This window comes from Balaenoptera musculus, chromosome 6 (assembly GCF_009873245.2).
Source record: "Balaenoptera musculus isolate JJ_BM4_2016_0621 chromosome 6, mBalMus1.pri.v3, whole genome shotgun sequence".
Taxonomy (NCBI): Eukaryota; Metazoa; Chordata; class Mammalia; order Artiodactyla; family Balaenopteridae; genus Balaenoptera; species Balaenoptera musculus.
In genome coordinates, this window is record NC_045790.1 from 108140729 (window position 1) to 108160282 (window position 19554).

Sequence of the window (19554 nt, forward strand, 5' to 3'; positions counted from 1 at the left end):
TTACACTGTTTTAAAGATTTACCTTTAATTCAGTGGAAAAAACACTCCAGAAACGTTGATTTATGAAGAATGAGTGAAAGACTTGGTTCCTACTTAAAAGGTCAGGTATTTTGGCAGTGGTCTGGTCGTAGTAGTCTCTGCTTGAATGAGGGCTGTTGCAACAAGAGAATCAAGAACATTAGCCGGGAACAAGTATTCCCCACAGTGGGGCCACGGAGGTTTAAGATTTGGGGGAGTGAATTCAAGTGAGGAAGGGGGATTCTAGAGCCAACTGTTACTAGAATGGGGCTGGGGGAGGGATGCTGAATCTAGACACAGCTGCACACAACCTGCACTTTCTGAGCTGCTCAAGTGCTCTATTCTAGTTACTGCTGTCAAGAAAAAAGACTGAGGAAGGACAGTGAGGTTGAGGGTGCAGGAAGAAGCTAATGAAATCCCTCAGCAAGGCACATACCTTTAAACGGAGTTCCTAAGGGAGGGAAGGCTAACAAAACTGGGGCAACGTGACGGCAGCCATGCTTTCCCTGGCTCAGAGGCAGGCGAGTCATTTTTACTTTCCCCTCTTCCTGACAGCTGAGTATCTTTTAAGTCAAGCTCCTTAGCCTGTTGGCCTGCTTCCTTTCTCCCTTGCACCCCACTGGTGTAGATCTCATCTCAGCACTTATAAACTGCTGTGAGCTTACTTGGTTTTTGGTTAGGTAAGCCTGATTTGAGACGCCCCATTACTGGTCTACTGTAAGGTAAGCTGGTTGTACCCTCAGCCATCACCCAAGGCCTCTAGCTTTGATTCCTTGCTGACTTGCCACGTGTCCTGGAATGTTCCTCACTCCAGCGATCTCGGGCAGTCCTTTCCACTAAAGCAGTTTTCCACCCCTGCTTGCACCTGTGATTAAAAACCAAATGGGACAGCCAAGTGACTAATGGCAGGGAAACGAAGTTCTTGGCGCTGTCACTCCCAACTCCCTTTAGGCTAGTGCCCAGAAGCCCCTTCCAGGTGGTACTTCAGGCTGCTCAGGGGTAGCTTTGTCTCAGTGTCCAGGTGCTTGAGGTTCATTCATTGCATATCAAATAAGGTGAAAGTGAGTGAGGAGCTCTAGAAACTCAAAAGGAACAGAAATAAGGAAAAGACATGGGAGAGGCTTAGGAAAGGTGAAAGCATTCATTAGAAAATAGTTTTGTTACTGGTTTAAAGCAAACCAGTGTAGGGCTAGGAGCTGCTAACTACAGAAGAGGACTCATAAAGGTCAGGTTCTTTGGTTGTCCCATCAGTGGTTCTGAACCACAGCTGTACACTGGAATGGAGAGCAAAGCCTTGAATCATGGGCCCTGGGCCCAGAACCCACCAAATGATTAAATTGGTTTGGGATGAAGAGCTCCTTCCCTGTGTGTTTATTATGTTTAGCTCCCCAAGTTTTCTTTCTGACCAAGAACTTTTTCTTGAGGAGCTCCATGAATGTGTCTCCAAAAAGCAGACTTCCTTTCTAGGTATTTTCTGAGCTAGTCCCATACAGGACAGAAATCTGTTGTCCACAGATTGCTGCTTCATCCCCAGATTCTGTCACCCTGGCCTCAATGACCGCCATTTGACCACAAAGCCTAGGCTCCCCCAAGGAAGAGGCCACATCAAAAAGTCCACTGGTTGTCAAATAACTCTTTTATTATTTTTCTTTGCAGTTCTTAACTCTGTGGAAAAGAAAAAAAAAAAAAAAACCCTCTCAGTAATAGGACAAAAAAACCTTATCTCCCAACCCCACTATTGAGCACTTCTAGAATTTTCCACCTTTTCCCCAGGAATACATTCGCTTCCCCTCCAGTTTTCACCCTAATTTTAAGAAAATCAATGCATAAGTCACTTACAGCTGGGCATTCCACCGCGCCACTGTTGATGTCATCTATGATGTCGTGAGGGTGGCGGCCATCAACATTGCAGCCCACAGACTGGGCGGTCCCCAGGATCTCTTTAATGGTTCCTATAATTAAGAAAAGGTGGAATCAGAGGGCCTGTCAGTCCCTCACAATCCTCAGATACCAGTGGGGAAATACAGGCAAGGAGAGGAATAACTGTTTTATGGAATACAGGGATAATTATCACTGCTCCCCTAATCCAAAATTCAGAGCTCCATATATTTAAAAGCTCTGAATGCAAAAATGTCCACAGGTCCTATGATACCCAGATTCTTTCAAACCCAGAAAGACACCACACCCCAATTTCAGGTCTTACAGAATAAAGTCCCCTCTAAGTGGGAAAATGCCACTAAGTGCATACATCTTGCATGACAATTAAGGTGGCCTCATACTGTTCTGTTCTTACCAGAGAGTTCTCTAGCTAAAGATCGATGCCGCATCTGTCGGGCAATGTTGACAATCTCATCAAAAGTGATGTTTCCACTGTGCTTAACTGCAGAAAATAAAAAACAGCAAAAGCTTTGTTACCACCTGAGGCCAGAGCAGAGCAGAGCAGTCAGTCCTCCCTCATCCATTTCTAACCTGTTCCCATGCTTTCGGCACAGAGTCATCCACATGAAGAACAACCCTGTTTCCTAAGCTGGGGTTTAGTATCAGCTCACCACTGGATTGCACCAGCCAACAGAAAACTGGTCAGGTGCAGTGGCGGGTGGCTAGGGACAAAATCAAGTCTTTGCTAACCTTATGTGCAAGGGACTGTTTTGAAGAGGAGAAAAAAACACGCTCAAGTGACTGAGGTTGATTAAAGCTGTCCATAGGGTCTGTCATCCAGCTAGGAAGCTGCTCTTTCTTGATTACTGGTTATCTTTCTCAGTTTCTTCACCCTGCCTGAACATGTCCCTCCTGCAAGCGTTGAGTGGGATCTGTTCCACACCAGGGATTGGGGAGAGCCACAAGGCACTTCTTGGCAGTGCCTAGCTCTGTAACAGCTTAACAAATACCTGTGCCATCCCTAGGTTTCATTAAAGGGAGCACGTGCAGCTGTGTATCAAACACTGGGCACACAATACCACTCACATACTATGAGGGAAAAAGCCACTCACTGTTTTTCTGCTTCTTTCTGTCTCTTGGTGGTTCCTTGAGGGCTTTGATGATCAGGGCAGAGGCAGAAGGTACCACCTCAATCTGCGGAAGAGATTCTCAATGGGAGTAACATACCCTACCCCACCCTCCGATGAGAACAACCAATACTACCATGCACCTTGGCTCTCAGAATCCATGGGCCAGATGCCGCATTTACTGTACATTCAGGTTAATTTTCACAACCTGAAACACGTCCTACCCCAGCAAACATAAGTGATTTACCCAATGTCTCAAAAGCCTTCCCCACAGATAAAATTGCTCTTACCTCACCACTAGTGGCAGGTGACTATGTCAGCAAAAAACCTTCCTCCCAGGAATCCCTACCTCTGCCCTCCCTCAAACCAAGTACCTGGGCCTGTCGGTTCTGAATGGTCAGTTTCACTGTAATCCTCAGACCCTTCCAATCACCAGTTGCCTTGGCGATGTCATCACCAACTTTTTTTGGAGACTGCAGAAATAAAAGGTATATAATCACACCATGCCCTACATCGAAGCAGTCTGAAAATCTGCCCAGTCCTTCTCACTTGGCAGCACAAGCAAGCTGTTTGAAACACGTTTAACTTTGCCTGCCCAATCAAGGCATGGCTATCACCATACTAAACTGGAAAACAGAGGCTGCAGGTTTAGTTGGTCCAGGGCTGTAAACTGCAGGTTCAAGGCCACAATGGGACCAGGGCCCTTATCTACCTACCCTCTCCTAAGGACCTATGTGGTAATTTTCAACTCTTTTACATTTGAATCACCGGGGGCCTCTTTAAAGACACCAGGTCCTTGTGTCTGACCAACCCTAGTCAATCTGCGGGGATGAGGTCTGGGCATTTGCCCCTTTACAATTCCCTAAACAGGAGAGATGTCCAGTGAGTGCCAGCTGAGGTAAGGGCCAAGGAAGAGGAATGAGGACACTGCTTAAGCAAAACCGTGGTGGGAGAGCTTTTCACACAGGAGACCACTGCTCAAGGAATAAAGGCCTGATTATATTCAAGAAAAAGGAAGTTCAGTAAAGAGTATAAAATGGAGGAAAAAGCAGGTAAGTAAGTCTGATCCTAGGTAAAGATAATCATGTTAACCAGTAGGTTCAGAGCAGAGTTGTTAATACAAGCTACTGTAACATTCACCGAGATCTTCATGTCACACCCCATTCTATCTTCCCAGCAGCCATATGCCCATCTCCCTAGGAAACAGGCCAACTAGGCTATGCGGTGTCACTAAGCCACTCTTGACTTCAAAAACCTTCTCCATCCCGTCCCTCAGGGACACTAAGAGCAGCAGCTAAGAGGCACTGGAAAGTTACAGGTTCAAGGTACCAGGTTCCATCTTTACATACAACCTTTCTGTGACGGCTAGTGCCAGTTCAGGCCTAGCCGGGGATGGCAATCGCTCACTGTCTGGGGCACCTCAGACACAGTCGTGTTTGCACAAGCCAGAGTCGAACTCTGCTCTCCGCAAACAAAAAGCGCCCCTCCACAAGGATGACTTACCAGACCCAGGGGGCCGATCTTGGGGGCCAGGGCAGACGTGGCACCGACTTCCCCACCGGTGCACCTCAGGTACACTGGGAGAAAGAAAGGATCAGTGCCTCCGCAAGGGGAGCCCCCAAGTCACTGCCCTCCCAACGCATCTTTGCGGGCCTGGACACACCACCTTCTGCCTCTTCTCAAAACAGCCCCAAGAACCTCGGGGGGAGCGAGGCAGGACTCCCCTGCCCCCAAGGCGTGGACCGCTCCAAGCGCCACGTGGGACAGCGGCCTTCCGCTTGGCTACCGGCTGCCGAGGCCCACATCGCGCCGGCGCGGAAGAAGCCCCGGCCGCCGGCCAACGCAACCTAGCTGGACGCGCCCGGAGACAAACCTTACCCTAAGGGTGGGGGCTGCAAAGCCGCCACAGGTCGTCCGGTCCTGCCCCCCATCTACACGTGGGGAAGCTGAGGCCCAGAAACAGGCTCGGCCAGGACACACAGCGCCCTGAAAGCAGCACCAGAGGGCCAGCCTCTAGCGGGCAGCGGTTCTAAAACCCGCCGTGGGAAAGGCAATTGCGGCGGAGGCCGCAAGCCGGACGGAACGCGGGGAGGGATGCTCCATCCCGAAGCCCCGGCCACATCTAAAGCACGCACCGACTTTGATCTCGTTGGGGTCGAACTTAGGCGGCATGGTGGAGGCGGCTGGTGTCGGATGAACCCGGATTCGGGACGACCGAAGAAAGTTGCACCTGAACCTCCTCCGAGCCGAAAGCCGAAAGACCGGAAAATAGGGCACTTGCGCTGGATAAAGGCCTGAAAGTGCGGCTCTCGCGAGAACTGCCGTCTCCGCCCCATCTTGCAGCGACGCCCTTGGCGCCATATTGCTTGTGGGCAGGCACCGAAGGCTGAAGGCTGGAGAGGTAGGCACCGCGGTGAGCTGTAGCTAGGGGTTCTGAAGGGGGGTTCGGGGCAGTTCTCCCGGGGGAGGCAGACAACAGAGCGCTGTTCCCGAGATCTCAGGCTCCGTTGCTGCCCATTCTCCCTGAGGGTCACCCCATAGTCCCTGTCACTCTATCCCAGAACCCCGCCCCTCTCCTGAGGGTCCGCACCAGCATTCCAAGACCCCACGGCCACGGCGATCCCCTACCCCCTTCTAACTCCCTCGTGATGTGGGCATTTTAGCTATTAAAACAATTTTATTAGAGTCTAAATCCGGTCCAACTCTTAATTCTAAGATTCTGCGGTCTTCGGTCTCAGACTTCGTCATCCTGGTCTGCATGACTTTCTGAGATTCTGAGTTTCGGTCCCCAGTTCCTGCGTTTGGAGGAGAGCAGGCTGTGGCTCCGCCGGGCCTGTGCCGGGTGGTCTGTCACCCGGCATCCATGACCAAGACCTGCGAGTGATCGGCCTGCCTTGAGGTCCACCAGAGGGAACGAACGTCGGAGACCTGTGTATCCGCAAAGCAAGGTTGGGCACTGCCCACCCCAGCCAGGGGAGGAGGGTGTGGCTCTTCCTATCTGGGCTGGACGTCGGGGGAGGGGATGGATGAGGCGTGGACATCCGGGAGCAGGTCGGGAAGAGCTGATCTTCTAGGAGGAATGGAGGAGAGGTGGCCGTTGGGGAGGAGGTGAGGGAAAGTTAGTCATTGGGGAGCAGGAGGTTAAGAGCTGGTCATCAGGGAGAGATGGTGGAGGGCTGTTTTTAGATCATTCCCCATCCCTGCAGACAGGTGGGGTGACAAGAGGAGCCTGAGCCAGCTCTGCAGGCTTGGCCAGCTCCCCAGACAGCCTTCGCCTCTATTGGCAGGGACCTGTGATCTCTACGCCTCCCGCTGAGGAATGGGTGTGTGTCTTCTTCAACTGCATCTTCTCCCTGGCCCCTTTCTCCCTAGATCCTTCAGCTGTAGTAGGCCCTGAATAAATGTTTGTTAGATGTGTGGTGCTACGTGGTTAACATTTATTGGGCACTCATCATGTGCCAGGTACTGTGCTATGGGCTTTGCAAATATGGAAATCACTGGATCCAAATAGAACCAAGTGTTGGTAACATTATTACTCACACTTTACAGATGAGGAGACTGAGGCTCAGAGAGATGAACCAAGGGGACATGGTTGGTGGGTGACAGATCTGGGATTCAAAACCAGTTAAACAAAGAAAAAACAAAAAAGAAAAAAATTCTATTTCATCCCAAAGCCCATGCTGTTAACCATAAGCTTCCCTGTATGGTTGCTTCCTGGCCCATCGCTGTGCCATATCAAATCTGATATTTTCTGGTACCGGGCAGGCAGTGAGCACCTGGCTTCTGAGTTCAGGACGGTATACTTAATGTGTGCTGAGTTACTGAAGCACCAAGGAGTTGGGCAAACTCCACAGGATCGGGACTTGAAAGAGCAGAGTTCCAGACTGATTTTGCTGCAATCCAGGCTGTATAACCAGATCGCTGAACTTGATGAGCATCAGTTTTGTTACTATAAAGAGGGCTGTGGTGAGAATCAAATGGAATAATAACTGTGAGAGCGGCAAGATGCCTGAGGATTGCTGTTGAATTTTTATTTAGCTCAGAAATCTCTTTGGTTATGATGTAGTTGAGTTCCCCAGGGTCAAGGTCAGGGTTGGCTAAAGCCATGCAGTGTTTGGTTTGCTGATGCCACTCTGATAGTCTTTCAGGGCCTACAAGGGATTCATCAGCCAAGTCTGTTAGAGTCCTCAAGGAGCATCCTTGGGAAGGACCTGAGGAAACTTCTCCAAGTCAACCCCCTTGTCTAACGTGGAGGAGAGATGGGGGCCCAGAATGGGGAAAGGGTATGCCAGGGTCTCACAGTGGGTCAGGGGCAAATGTGGGCTCAAACCCAGGTCATCTGGCTTGCTGTTGTGCTCTTTCCACATACTGCTGCTTATTTTTAGTCAACAAAGAGCAAAGAGTGTTGAGCACCTGCTGTGCCAGGCTCAGGGCACAGATTGATGGTCAAGATGGACACAGCCCCTACCCACAAGGAACATATAGTCCAGCAGATCAGCTACATGCTCTGTGTTACTGTGCTACCTGTCCTGGGTGCTGGGGACCTGTGACAGAGTCCCCAGGCCCTAACTTCTCTCCTATGCCCTAGTGTTGTGAAGATTGCTCTAGGAAAAAGGAAGGATGCCACTCTTCTTCCGGAAGCGGAAACCCAGTGAGGAGGCTCGGAAACGGCTGGAGTACCAGATGTGTCTGGTGAGGGAAAATGGATTTCCTCTGAGTCCATCCCCATCACCACCTCTGCCCCATGCAACAGGGCTCCACACTGCACTTGCCCTCCATAAGCCGATCACACTTCTCATTACTCATTCACGCCCTTCCCTGCTGGACCTCAAGCCCCATTAAAGCAGAGATCATTGGTCCACCTTCAAAATGGACTAGTTGAACCAGATGGTGTCTGTGATCTCTTGAAGCCCCTTAATCCTATGTCTCTTTGCCTGATTTGTCCACTCTGGAAGGATGGATCCTCTTTTTTTAACTCTTTTTATCCCTAGGCAAAAGAAGCTGGGGCAGATGACATTCTTGACATCTCTAAATGTGAGCTCTCAGAGGTAAACTGGGGTGGTGGTTTGCCTGTGAATTTTTGTCTGCCCTTCTTTCTTAGATCACGTGTCCCTAGGAAAGATAGATGTGGACTGAGGCTTTTAAAAGTCCAGAAGCTCCTGTCAAGAGGTGTTTCCTTATATTTTGTTCTTGTCCGAGAGAATTGAGATGATCTTTTGGCTTCAACATAGTCTTCAAGAGTCACAGACTCTAGAAAATGTACTCACGGATTCCTAGGGCACTGGGAGAGCCTGGGATTCTCTGCCAAGCATCAGAGATCTTTCTTTTGCCTCTCATAGTGTTCCTGATGGGGGTGGGGTGGTGGGTGGGCAGGCAGTCACCCGATAGCTGATTGGAAGGGAGGGCTGACCACCCGAGCAGCGTTCCTCCCAGCTTTCCCCAGGCTTAGACTTATTCACCTCCTGCCCTGTCTCTCCCCAACGCATGTGCCACTCAGAACACAAGTTAAAAACTGGCAGAAGGGGAGGCACTTATTCTTCTTTATCTTATCTTAGATTCCATTTGGGGCTTTTGCAACATGCAAAGTTCTGCAGAAAAAGGTGAGACGGATCTTCATTTTCAGAGAATTATTTATTGCTTGTTTGCTTGTTTGCAATCAGGTGGGAATTCTAGGAGTTGTCTTCCTGGCACAGACATCCCCCTTCTCTCTGAATCGCACCCTTTCAGTCTGCAACAGGTGTGTTCACAGGAGAGCAGGCTTTGGCATCAGGCAGCTCTGGCTTTGCAGTCCTGGCTTCGCCCATCCTGAATTGGCCTGACATCTCAGTTTCTTCATCTGAGAAGACATCTGAAATGAAGACATCCGTAGTTCTACCCTCGCAGAGCTTTTATTAGAATTACAAGTGAGATAGGTAGGCAGGTAGAAAGAGAGATAAATGCCCCAAGTATAATGCCTGCCACATAGTAGACACTGAGTAACCACATTGTTATTAATAACAAAAACTACGGGACTTCCCTGGTGGCGCAGTGGTTAAGAATCCACCTGCCAATGCAGGGGACATGGGTTCGAGCCCTGGTCCGGGAAGATCCCACATGCCACGGAGCAGCTAAGCCCGTGCACCACAACTACTGTGCCTGCGCTCTAGAGCCCATGAGCCACAACTACTGAGCCCGCGAGCCACAACTACTGAAGCCCGCGCACCTAGAGCCCATGCTCTGCAGCAAGAGAAGCCACCGCAATGAGAAGCCTACGCACCGCAACGAAGAGTAGCCCCCGCTCGCCACAACTAGAGAAAGCCCGCGTGCAGCAACGAAGACCCAATGCAGCCAAAAATAAATTTTTTTTAAAGATTTATTGATTGATTGATTGATTGCTGTGTTGGGTCTTCGTTTCTGTGCTAGGGCTTTCTCTAGTTGCGGCAAGCGGGGGCCACTCTTCATCGCGGTGCACGGGCCTCTCACTATCGCGGCCTCTCTTGTTGCAGACCACAGGCTCCAGACGCGCAGGCTCAGTAGTTGTGGCTCACGGGCCCAGTTGCTCCGCGGCATGTGGGATCTTCCCAGACCAGGGCGCGAACCCGTGTCCCCTGCATTGGCAGGCAGATTCTCAACCACTGCGCCACCAGGGAAACCCCAAAAATAAATTTATTTATTTATTTATTTAAATAATAATAATAATAACTACACTCATTTCATTCTGGTCACCCAGGGGAGATTAAGAGTGAAATGAATGATTTTTTCAGAAAGGCATTGCAGACTTGAATGCAGATAGGTAAGAGTATTCTAAATGAAGTATCTAGATGAAGGTAGGGAAAATGTGTTCCATAGCAACAGAGTAGTGAGCTCCTTGACACTGGCAGTATCCATGCAGGGGTTGCCACCTAACAAAAACAGCAATAGATGACTTGGATTGAGCGCTGGACCACGTGCCAGCCCTGGGCTGAGTGGTTTTTGTCTGTTAGCTTGTTAACCATCCATGGCAGCCCTCAGACAGGAATTTATTATTCTCTATTTTCCACAAGAAGATACTGAGGCTGAGGGAGGTTAAGATCAGGTCAGCTGCACAGGGATCACTTCTCGGGATGGAAAGTAGAATTAGACCTCTAAGGTCCCTTTCACCCTGGAAATTCCAGATTTTAAGGTCATCTGGTTCCACATTTGGAGACATCCGTTGTGACATCTGCAAGAGCAGAGACCTGGGCAGGGCAGGGCCGCTAGCAGCCTGTGCTGAGCTGGCTGCCCCGCCTCCGGCCTTCCCTCCCTGCTGCTCTTCAGCCTAACGTGTCAAAACTCTTTTCCACACAGGTGTTGATTGTCCACACGAATCACCTCACTTCCCTGCTTCCTAAATCCTGCAGCCTCCTGAGTCTCGCCACCATCAAGGTACTGGGGCCCTTCTCCCAGGCGTCGGGGACTCGGCGTGGTGTTCCAGCTGGCAGCCAGCATCCCTGCTCCCTTCGCGCGTCCTCTGTCAGAGTCTATGCCAGACGTGCCTAGTGCCGTGGTGACTCGGGTTTAGTCAGCATGTTTTATCGGGCACCTTGTCTGTGCTTTGTGTGGGGTGCAGTTGCAAAGAGAACCAGCCACAGGCCCTGCCCTTAGGGAGCTAGGTGGAAAGGCAAACCAAAAGCTCATAGCAAGTGAGCTGGCAGAGAGCAGGGAGACCAATGGGCCCAAACAGGAAGTAATGGGAGGGACGCCAGGTGTTGTGTGGCCAGTGCGTGAAAGCTTGGTGAGCTGGGGCACCTCCCTCCTGACTGTCAGCTCCCCCAGGACGAGGACTGGGATATAGTCACAGTATATGTGAGGTGAGACCCCAGGGTGGTTCCACAGGGGCATAAGCTGTGGCAGTGGGTGTACACACTGGGAGAAAAGACTGGCAGCGCAGGCATCAAAGTGGTTTTTATGGCTCATGATGGTGTGCAGGGATTAGGGGTCGTTTTTACTTCTCTTCATTTTTCTGGTCCAACGTGCATTATTTTTATAATCAGAAAAAAGATAACCTTAAAAAGTGTTTATGTTTATGTATATATTTCATATGCATTTTATAGTACGTATGTGCACACACACACATATATATATATATCCTATTTTCTGCTCATTTTCATTATTAAAAACATTAGGAAATACAGTTAAGCATAAGGAAAAACATACAATTTCACACTCTAGGGAACTACTATCAATATTTTATTGCATATTTGGTAGTATTTTACTATGCAAATATGTATTTATACCATGAGGCGTTTTTAACGTGAATATCTATGCATACTGTTTCATAGCTTACTTTTTTCACTCAACAGTAGAAATAAATGTTTGGTAAATAAGAGAATGAAATGGTATGATACTTTTAAAAAGGAAATGAGATGCAATGATCATTTCGTTGGGGAGGAAGGGTTGGTGTTCCTGCTTTCAACACCAGAGGCATCGGGCACCCCTGCCCCACCTCACCCTTGTCTCTCTGGAGCCTGAAATCAGAGGGCCTTTCTCAGCTGGTGACTTCTAGGTGTTAAAATTGTTCCCCTTCCGCAGGTTCTGGATCTTCATGATAATCAGCTGACAGCCCTTCCTGATGATATAGGGCAGCTGACAGCCCTCCAGGTATGGCTTCAGGAAACAGAAAACCCACCTCTGACCACCTAAGTTAGAAATGGCAGCCACACAGACCTGGAATGTTCTGGTCACGCTCTATCTAGCCAGGGCTGCACTTGGTGCCACCGGCTCCTCCCCCTTTGCTCTTGAGATGCCCAGTGATGGCGTCAACATAGCAGTCTGGGCTGTGGGCATCTCTCCACCATATTTTTGGCATGTGCTTTTGGGATTTCATCATGAGCTTCCACAACTTTAAAGAAAAAGAGCACCCAGAGAGTCTCCCTTTTCCAAACGATGAGTTCAGCACTCTGACTCACCGTGTCACTTCTGCTCCTCGTCAGTGGCAGCCCCTGCATTTACTGAGCGTTCACTGCATGCCAGCACCAAGCTAAGCGTTTCGCTTGCGCTGTCGATTGATTGATTCCTCACAGCCACTCTGTGAGGCAGGTGTCAGCATCATCCCCGGTTCACAGAGGAAGACGCGCTGCCCTTCACACTCAGATTAAAATCCCTTCTCTTCACTGTGCCCCCTCAGATGCTGTACGCTGGGCCCTCCTGTCTTCCCAGCCTCCTTTCCTTCTCTCTCCCCTCCACTGTCTGCACTCAACTCCTAAAACCCTCCGGCCCTCTGCGCCCCACCCCTGGCAGGGCCTCTCCACACGGCTCTTCCTTCTGCCCGAGTGGCTCTTCCTCCGTCTCGGCCCAAATGTCCCTGCGAATCCTCCACGACCTCCCCATCTAGGTGGATCCATCTTGTTCGCCTCTGTCTCAACCCGCGTATTTCCCTGAGAGCACTGATCGCAGCCTGTAATTACTAGTTATGCTCAGCTGGCTCCCCTCCTGAACTGTCATCTCTGTGCGGGCAGCGTCCTCACCTAGCGCACTGCCTCCCACGTGGAGGAGACTCAGGATGACTTGAATGAACTACCCTGCGAGGTGGGTGCTGTTACCACATTTACAGAAGAGAGAACGGGTCCAGAGGGATGACTGTAACTTGCCCAGGGTCACATGGAGAACATGTGGCTGAATAGTAGTAACTGCCCCCACTGAGAGAGAGACACAATGAATACCTGGGTGTAGGATCTTTTGGGAATTGTTTACGTATATATTTTTGTAGAATTGCTGTATTCACTGTTTTGTAACCTTTGGATACCTGATAATAACTCGTAACCATCCTTTGGTTCATCAAATATTCATCTGCCACATTATTTTTAATGTGCTTTCTTTTCCATCATATCTATTTTTAATGGCTTCCTCGTGTGTCATCCTGTCAGCCTCGCTCACCTCATGATGCCCCATCCTGGAGGGAGTGTGGCCTTCGGGATCCAGTGAGCCCAGATTTCAATCCCGGCACCACCAGCTACCGGCCTTGACGCCTTGGGAAGATCCCATTGCCTTTATGCAGCTCAGCTTCCTTCTGCTAACACTGGGATAACTAGGCCTCATCACGTGCTGCCTCACCTGGATCCCTGAATCTGCTCGTCCCCTTCTTCCTCCCGCCCTGATTGTGGGGCCATTGTTGGCTATTTTGTGGTCAATATAAATGATACAACCTCAGCAAGAACTAGGTTCAAAGTCTGGCTTTGCCCTCCTGGACACATGACTTCACTGCTCTGAGCCTCAGTTTTCCCATCTCTCAAATGGGATCATAACAATCTTTATCTTCCTCACAGGGCTGTCAGGAGATAAAGAGGTGTGTGTGGTGCCCGGATGACACCTGGCCTGAAGCAGGGTAGACACTGTTGTCTGTGTGTGCGCGTTCTCATGCCATTTTTCCCTCTTTCTTAGGTCTTGAACGTGGAAAGGAATCAACTGACGTATCTCCCACGTTCCATTGGGAACCTGATCCAGCTGCAGACCCTCAACGTAAAAGGTAGGGGCCAGGAAGCCCTGTCCATGTGACCCTTGGTCAGCTCTGGGCTGACCCAGCCGGCATCCACAGGGTGCTCCTCCTGAGAACCATTGAGCACGAGGGCAGCCAGCCCCCAGGTGTCACTCTAAACTGTCTGACTTCCTGTTTAGTCCATCTGTCTTCATGGTAACCAGAGACAGGGCACCTGGAGGGTTCCTGTGACTCCTCCGAGCCAGGGCCTCACAGGGAGGAGGGCAGACGATGTTGACAGCTAGGCCCCCGAGGCTCAGTCATTGGTGTTTAGAACAGTGGTGGACTGACTGGGCGAGAGTGATTCTGAATAGCGCTTCCCGCCACTGAAGAGCACTTCCAAATTCAGCGGTGCTGTGAGCCTCATGACAAGTCCCTGAGGTAGGGAGAGGAAGGAGATCTTATCCCCAATTTACACGTGAGGAAAATGAGGCTCAGAGAGCAGTGACTTGCTCCAGACCACCCAGTGTGATAGTGACAGAGCCAAGATTCTAATGCGTGCCTCCCCGTACCCCCAACTCTTTCATTTCTTGTTGGCCTTAAGCACTTTCTGTACAGAATGCCCCAGTTTATCCATTTGTAACATATAAACAATGATAAAAATAATGGTACCCAACTTACTAATCACTTACTATGTGATAGGCACTGTGCTGAGCACCTCGTATGCATAATCTCATTGAATCCCTCAGTATTCCTATGAGGCCAAATAGTATTATCATCCGCATTTTACAGATGAGGAAACTATGGTTCAGGGAGGCCGTCAGTTTTCCAAAGTCACTCAGCTAGTAAGTGGTGGAATGGGAACTTGAACCCAGGTCACTGAAACTCCACTTCCGTGATTTTCCTTATGGAGCCTCAGGTTCCAGGCCCTGGCACATGCCCCAGGCTCAGAGGGGGGCACCCTCCTCCCTGAGTCCTCACGGGAGTCAGGCAGGAAGATGGTGAAGGGGTTTTGGGGTGCTGAGCTGTGCCATTGGGATCCCTCCAGACAATAGGCTGAAGGAGCTTCCAGACACCTTGGGGGAGCTTCGGAGCCTGCGTACTCTCGACATCAGTGAAAGCGAGATTCAGAGGTTGCCGCAGATGCTGGCGCACGTTCGAACCCTGGAGGTAGGTGGCGAGATGTTCTCACCTGGGGTCCTACCTGGCCTTCCCACCGCTCCCCTCCCACATTCCTGGAGGCCTGCCCTGGTCACAGGGTGCTGGGGTCACAGAGATCTCAACGTCCTCAGGGGCTCACAGAGCCTGAAGTGTGAACTGTTGTAATTATGTGACTTTTGCTGCCATGATGGAGGCAGAAAAGCAGATTTCTAGAGTGAAGAGATAATGCCAAATCCTGATGGGGTTAATTAACATTCTGTGAAAGACATGGTATTTGAGCCAGACCTTGAAAGAGGAAAAAGCTTTGGAGAAGTAGACACAGGTAACGGGAGCATTCCAGGTGGAGGAAACAGTTTGGGAAAAGGCAGGAGGTGGGAAAGCCCAGGACATGTTAAGGGAAGAGCAGGGAAGCTGATGTGGTTGGAAGTTGCTGTGCCTGGAGGGTCCAGGGCATAAAGAGCCTGGGCGCCGTCAGGGAGGGAGTGGCCTCAGCTTGGAGCTGCAGAAACTGCGATGCACCAGAGCAGGGGGTAGTGGGCAGGGGAAGGTGAGCACCAGGGACACTGTGTTAGTCTCCCAGGGCTACCCTAACGAAGCACCCCAGGCTGGGGAGCTTAAACAATAGACTTTTCTTCTCTCACGTTCCTGGAGGCTGGAAGTCCAAGATCAAGGTCTCGGCAGGGTTGGTTTCTTCTGAGGCCTCTCTCCTTGGCTTGTGGACGGCTGTCTTCTCCCTGTGTCCTCACATCGTCCTCCCTATGTGTCTGTGTCCTAATTTCCTCATCTTTTAAGGACACCAGTTGATACTGGATTAGGGCCCAGACAGGTGACTTTGTTTCAAACTTGATTACCTCTTTAAAGACGTTACATCTTGATCGTGTTGAGCAGTGAAGTGAACGACATATAAAGAGGGGTCCCCTTGTGTCTGCAGACTCTGAGCCTGGACGCGTCATCCATGGTCTACCCCCCACAGGAGGTGTGCGGCGCCGGCACCGAGGCCATTCAGCAGTTCCTCTGCAAAGGTAAAGCCAGGCAGCCTGCCTCCTTCACTCAGTAAGCACCAGACGTGACCCCGGGACTGCTCTGCGCCAGCCAGGTGACTGAGGGAGGCCACGGTCCCTGCCTGCTCAGAGCTCTCCAGATCTGGCAGGAGAAACAGGCAAAGCAGATCATCACACTAGGAAGTACGATTACCGATCGTGGCTACAAGAGAGTAGAACGGGGCGTCTGGTTTAGGCTGGGCCCTCGGGGAAGGTCTTTCCAAGAAAGTGGCTCGACTGAAACCTGAGGGATGATTAGAAAAGAGAGAAGGATGTTCCTGGCAGAAGGAGGTGCATGTTGAAGGGCCTGGAGGGGCGGGGGAGTGGGAAGCATGACAGAGAGAAGGCCAAGTGGCTGGGCGCAAAAGTAGAGGCGGGAGGAACAGACGAGGCTGGAGAGGGCACCTGGCCAGTATCAAACAGGAAGGGGATTTGATCAGATTTGCTTTTTACAAGACCACTCCAGCTGCAGTAAAGAGGAGGGATTGGAGGAAGCAAGGACGGGGACCAGTTAGGAAGTCATTGGGGTCATCCAGGAGAGAGGCCACTGTGGGTTGGACTTGGAGGAGTGGCTAGAACCTAGGGCCACCCCTGGACTGGGTGCCAGGAGGGGAAAGCAGTGTACCCAGTTACCTCCTGTCAGCCTGGATGTTGTTAATTAGGGGCTCTTGTCCACCTGTGGAAATTTTAGAACATGGCCAAGACTTGCATACATATGGTCATCTGATTTATGACAGAGGTGCCATTGCAAAGCAATGAGAAGGAAAAGCAAAGGTCTTTTCAATAAACAATTCTGATATTGTTTATCCAAATCAATTGGATATTCATGTGGGAAAAAAAAGAACATTAACCTCTTCCTTGGACAGGCAGCACTAACCATAAAAGACTGATAGATTAGATTTCATTAAACCAAAAACTTCTTCTCTTCAAAAAACCCCATATGGGGAAAGAAAAGGCAAGCCATAAAGTTGGAGTTGATATCTGCAATGCATACATATCCAACAAAGGACTTATTCCTAGGAGATAAAAAGAACTTCTACAGATCAATAAGGAAAAGCTGTTGTCAAAAGACTTGAATTGGAATTTTATAGAAGAGAATATCGAGAGGGCCAATAGTATCTGAAAAAAGTGCTCAACATCGTTTTAGTCAATTAAAAAAATGCAAATTAACCCAGGGATGCAAGGATTCTTCAATATACTCAGATCAATCAATGTGATACACCACATTAACAAATTAAGGACTAAAAACCATATGATCATCTCAATAGATGCAGAAAAGGCTTTTGACAAAATTCAACACCGATTTATGACAAAAACTCTCCAGAAAATGGGCATAGAGGGAACCTACCTCAACATAATAAAGGCCATATATGACAAACCCACAACAAGAATCGTACTCAGTGGTGAAAAACTGAAAGCATTTCCACTAAGATCAGGAACAAGACAAGGATGTCCACTCTCAACACTCTTATTCAACATAGTTTTGGAAGTCCTAGCCACAGCAGTCAGAGAAGGAAAAGAAATAAAAGGAATCCAAATTGGAAAAGAAGATGTAAAACTGTCACTGTTTGCCAATGACATGATACTATACATAGAAAATCCTAAAGATGCCACCAGAAAACTACTAGAACTAATCAATGAGTTTGGTGAGGTTGCAGGATACAAAATTAATGCACAGAAATCTCTTGCATTCCTATACACCAACAACGAAAAATCAGAAAGAGAAATTAAGGAAACACTCCCATTTACCATTGCAACAAAAAGAATAAAATACCTAGGAATAAACCTGCCTAAGGAGGTGAAAGACTTGTACTCAGAAAACTATAAAACACTGATGAAAGAAATCAAAGATGACATGAACAAACGGAGAAATATACCATGTTCTTGGATTGGAAGAATCAATATTGTGAAAATGACTATACTACCCAAAGCAATCTACAGATTCAGTGCAATCCCTATCAAACTATCAATGGCATTCTTCACAGAATTAGAACAAAAAATCTTACAATTCATATGGAAACATAAAAGACTCCGAATAGCCAAAGCAATCTTGAGAAAGAAAAACGGAGCTGGAGGAATCAGGCTCCTGGACTTCAGACTATACTACAAAGCTACAGTAATCCAGACAGTATGGTACTGGCACAGAAACAGAAATATATATCAATGGTGCAGGATAGAATGCCCAGAGATAAACCCACACACATATGGGCACCTAATTTATGACAAAGGAGGCAAGAACATACAATGGAGAAAAGACAGCCTCTTAAATAAGTGGTGCTGGGAGAACCGGACAGCTTACGTGTAAAAGAATGAAATTAGAACACTACCTAACACTGTACACAAAAATAAACTCCAAATGGATTAAAGACCTAAATATAAGACCAGACACTATAAAACTCTTAGAGGAAAACATAGGAAAAACACTCTTTACATAAACCACAGCAAGATCTTTTTTGACCCACCTTCTAGAGTAACAGAAATAAAAACAAAAACAAACAAATGGGACTTAATTAAACTTAAAAGCTTTTGCACAGCAAAGGAAACCATAAACAAGACAAAAAGACAACCCTCAGAATGGGAGAAAATATTTACAAATGAAACAACAGACAAAGGATTAATCTCCAAAATATACAAACAGCTCATGGAGCTCAATATCAAGAAAACAAACAATCCAGTTAAAAAATGGGTGGAACAAGAGGGAGGAGTTATGGGGATATATGTTTATATATAGCTGATTCACTTTGTTATACAGCAGAAACTAACACACCATTGTAAAGCAATTATACTCCAATAAAGATGTTAAAAAAAAAAAGGGTGGAAGACCTAAATAGACATTTCACCAAGGAAGACATACAGATGGCCAAGAGGCACATGAAAAGATGCTCAACATCACTAATTATTAGAGAAATGCAAATCAAAACTACAATGAGGTATCACCTCATGCCGGTCAGAATGGCCATTATCAAAAAAGCTAGAATCAATAAATGCTGGAAAGGGTGTGGTGAAAAGGGAACCCTCCTACACTGTTGGTGGGAATGTAAATTGATACAACCACTATGGAAAACAGTATGGAGTTTCCTTAAAAAACTAAAAATAGAACTACCATACGACCCAGCAATCCCACTACTGGGCATATACCCTGAGAAAACCATAATTCAAAAAGAGGCATGCACCACAATGTTCATTGCAGCACTATTTACAATAGCCAGGACATGGAATCAACCTAAATGTCCATCAACAGATGAATGGATAAGGAAGATGTGGCACATATATACAATGGAATATTACTCAGCCATAAAAAGAAACAAAATTGAGTTATTTGTAGTGAGGTGGATGGAGTAGAGTGTCATACAGTGTGAAGTAAGTCAGAAAGAGAAAAACAAATACCATATGCTAACGCATATATATGGAATCTAAAAAAAAAAAAAAAAAGTACTGATGAACCTAGTTGTAGCAGGGCAGGAATAAAGAGGTAGACATAGAGAATGGACTTGATGACATGGGGTGGGAGGGCAAAGCTGGGATGAAGTGAGAGTAGCATCGACATATATACACTACCGAGTGTAAAATAGTTGGCTGGTGGGAAGCAGCAGCATAACACAGGAAGATCGGCTCGGTGCTTTGCGATGACCTAGAGGGGTGGGATAGGGAGGATGGGCGGGAGGCTCAAGAGGGAGGGGAGGGCTTCCCTGGTGGCGCAGTGGTTGAGAATCTGCCTGCTAATGCAGGGGACACGGGTTCGAGCCCTGGTCTGGGAAGATCCCACATGCCACGGAGTGGCTGGGCCCGTGAGCCACAACTACTGAGCCTGCGCGTCTGGAGCCTGTGCCCCGCAACGGGAGGGGCCGCGATAGTGAAAGGCCCGCGCACCGCGATGAAGAGCGGTCCCCGCACCGCGATGAAGAGTGGCCCCCGCTTG

At 48.6% G+C, this 19554-nt stretch overlaps 2 protein-coding genes and 1 non-coding gene across 10 annotated transcripts in view; 1 reads left to right on the plus strand and 2 right to left on the minus strand.

Annotated features, from left to right (window-relative positions):
* Window positions 1-5: 5 nt before the first annotated feature.
* RPL12 (ribosomal protein L12) lies at window positions 6-5317 on the minus strand. 3 transcript variants are annotated; one of them, XM_036854448.1, is made up of 8 exons: window positions 5159-5317; window positions 4527-4600; window positions 3398-3496; window positions 3009-3090; window positions 2312-2398; window positions 1858-1970; window positions 804-883; window positions 6-152 (listed from the first exon to the last, which is right to left on the minus strand). In XM_036854448.1, the coding sequence occupies exons 1-7, from the start codon at window positions 5193-5195 to the stop codon at window positions 824-826; spliced, it is 552 nt and encodes a 183-aa protein (XP_036710343.1). In that variant the 5' UTR covers window positions 5196-5317; the 3' UTR covers window positions 6-152; window positions 804-823. The 3 variants fall into 3 exon arrangements, with proteins under 3 accessions (XP_036710343.1, XP_036710344.1, XP_036710345.1); XM_036854449.1 differs by lacking the exon at window positions 804-883; XM_036854450.1 differs by lacking the exons at window positions 6-152; window positions 804-883 and adding an exon at window positions 1637-1683.
* On the minus strand, window positions 2486-2615 carry LOC118897584. The gene has a single exon (XR_005020476.1). It is a non-coding gene; the product is annotated as a small nucleolar RNA SNORA65 (small nucleolar RNA).
* A 33-nt stretch (window positions 5318-5350) lies between the features above and the next one.
* LRSAM1 (leucine rich repeat and sterile alpha motif containing 1) overlaps window positions 5351-19554 on the plus strand; it is a 46167-nt gene continuing 31963 nt past the window's right edge. The window contains exons 1-11 of one of the 6 annotated variants that reach the window (XM_036854410.1): window positions 5397-5436; window positions 5740-5971; window positions 6311-6346; window positions 7612-7715; window positions 8015-8071; window positions 8579-8623; window positions 10329-10406; window positions 11553-11621; window positions 13401-13485; window positions 14483-14604; window positions 15527-15617. In XM_036854410.1, coding sequence (XP_036710305.1) covers window positions 7644-7715; window positions 8015-8071; window positions 8579-8623; window positions 10329-10406; window positions 11553-11621; window positions 13401-13485; window positions 14483-14604; window positions 15527-15617 — 619 coding nt within the window. In that variant the 5' untranslated portion in view covers window positions 5397-5436; window positions 5740-5971; window positions 6311-6346; window positions 7612-7643. Of the gene's footprint in view, window positions 5437-5739; window positions 5972-6310; window positions 6347-7611; window positions 7716-8014; window positions 8072-8578; window positions 8624-10328; window positions 10407-11552; window positions 11622-13400; window positions 13486-14482; window positions 14605-15526; window positions 15618-19554 lie in introns of all 6 variants that reach the window. The other 5 variants (XM_036854407.1, XM_036854406.1, XM_036854408.1 and 2 more) reach the window with 5 other exon arrangements.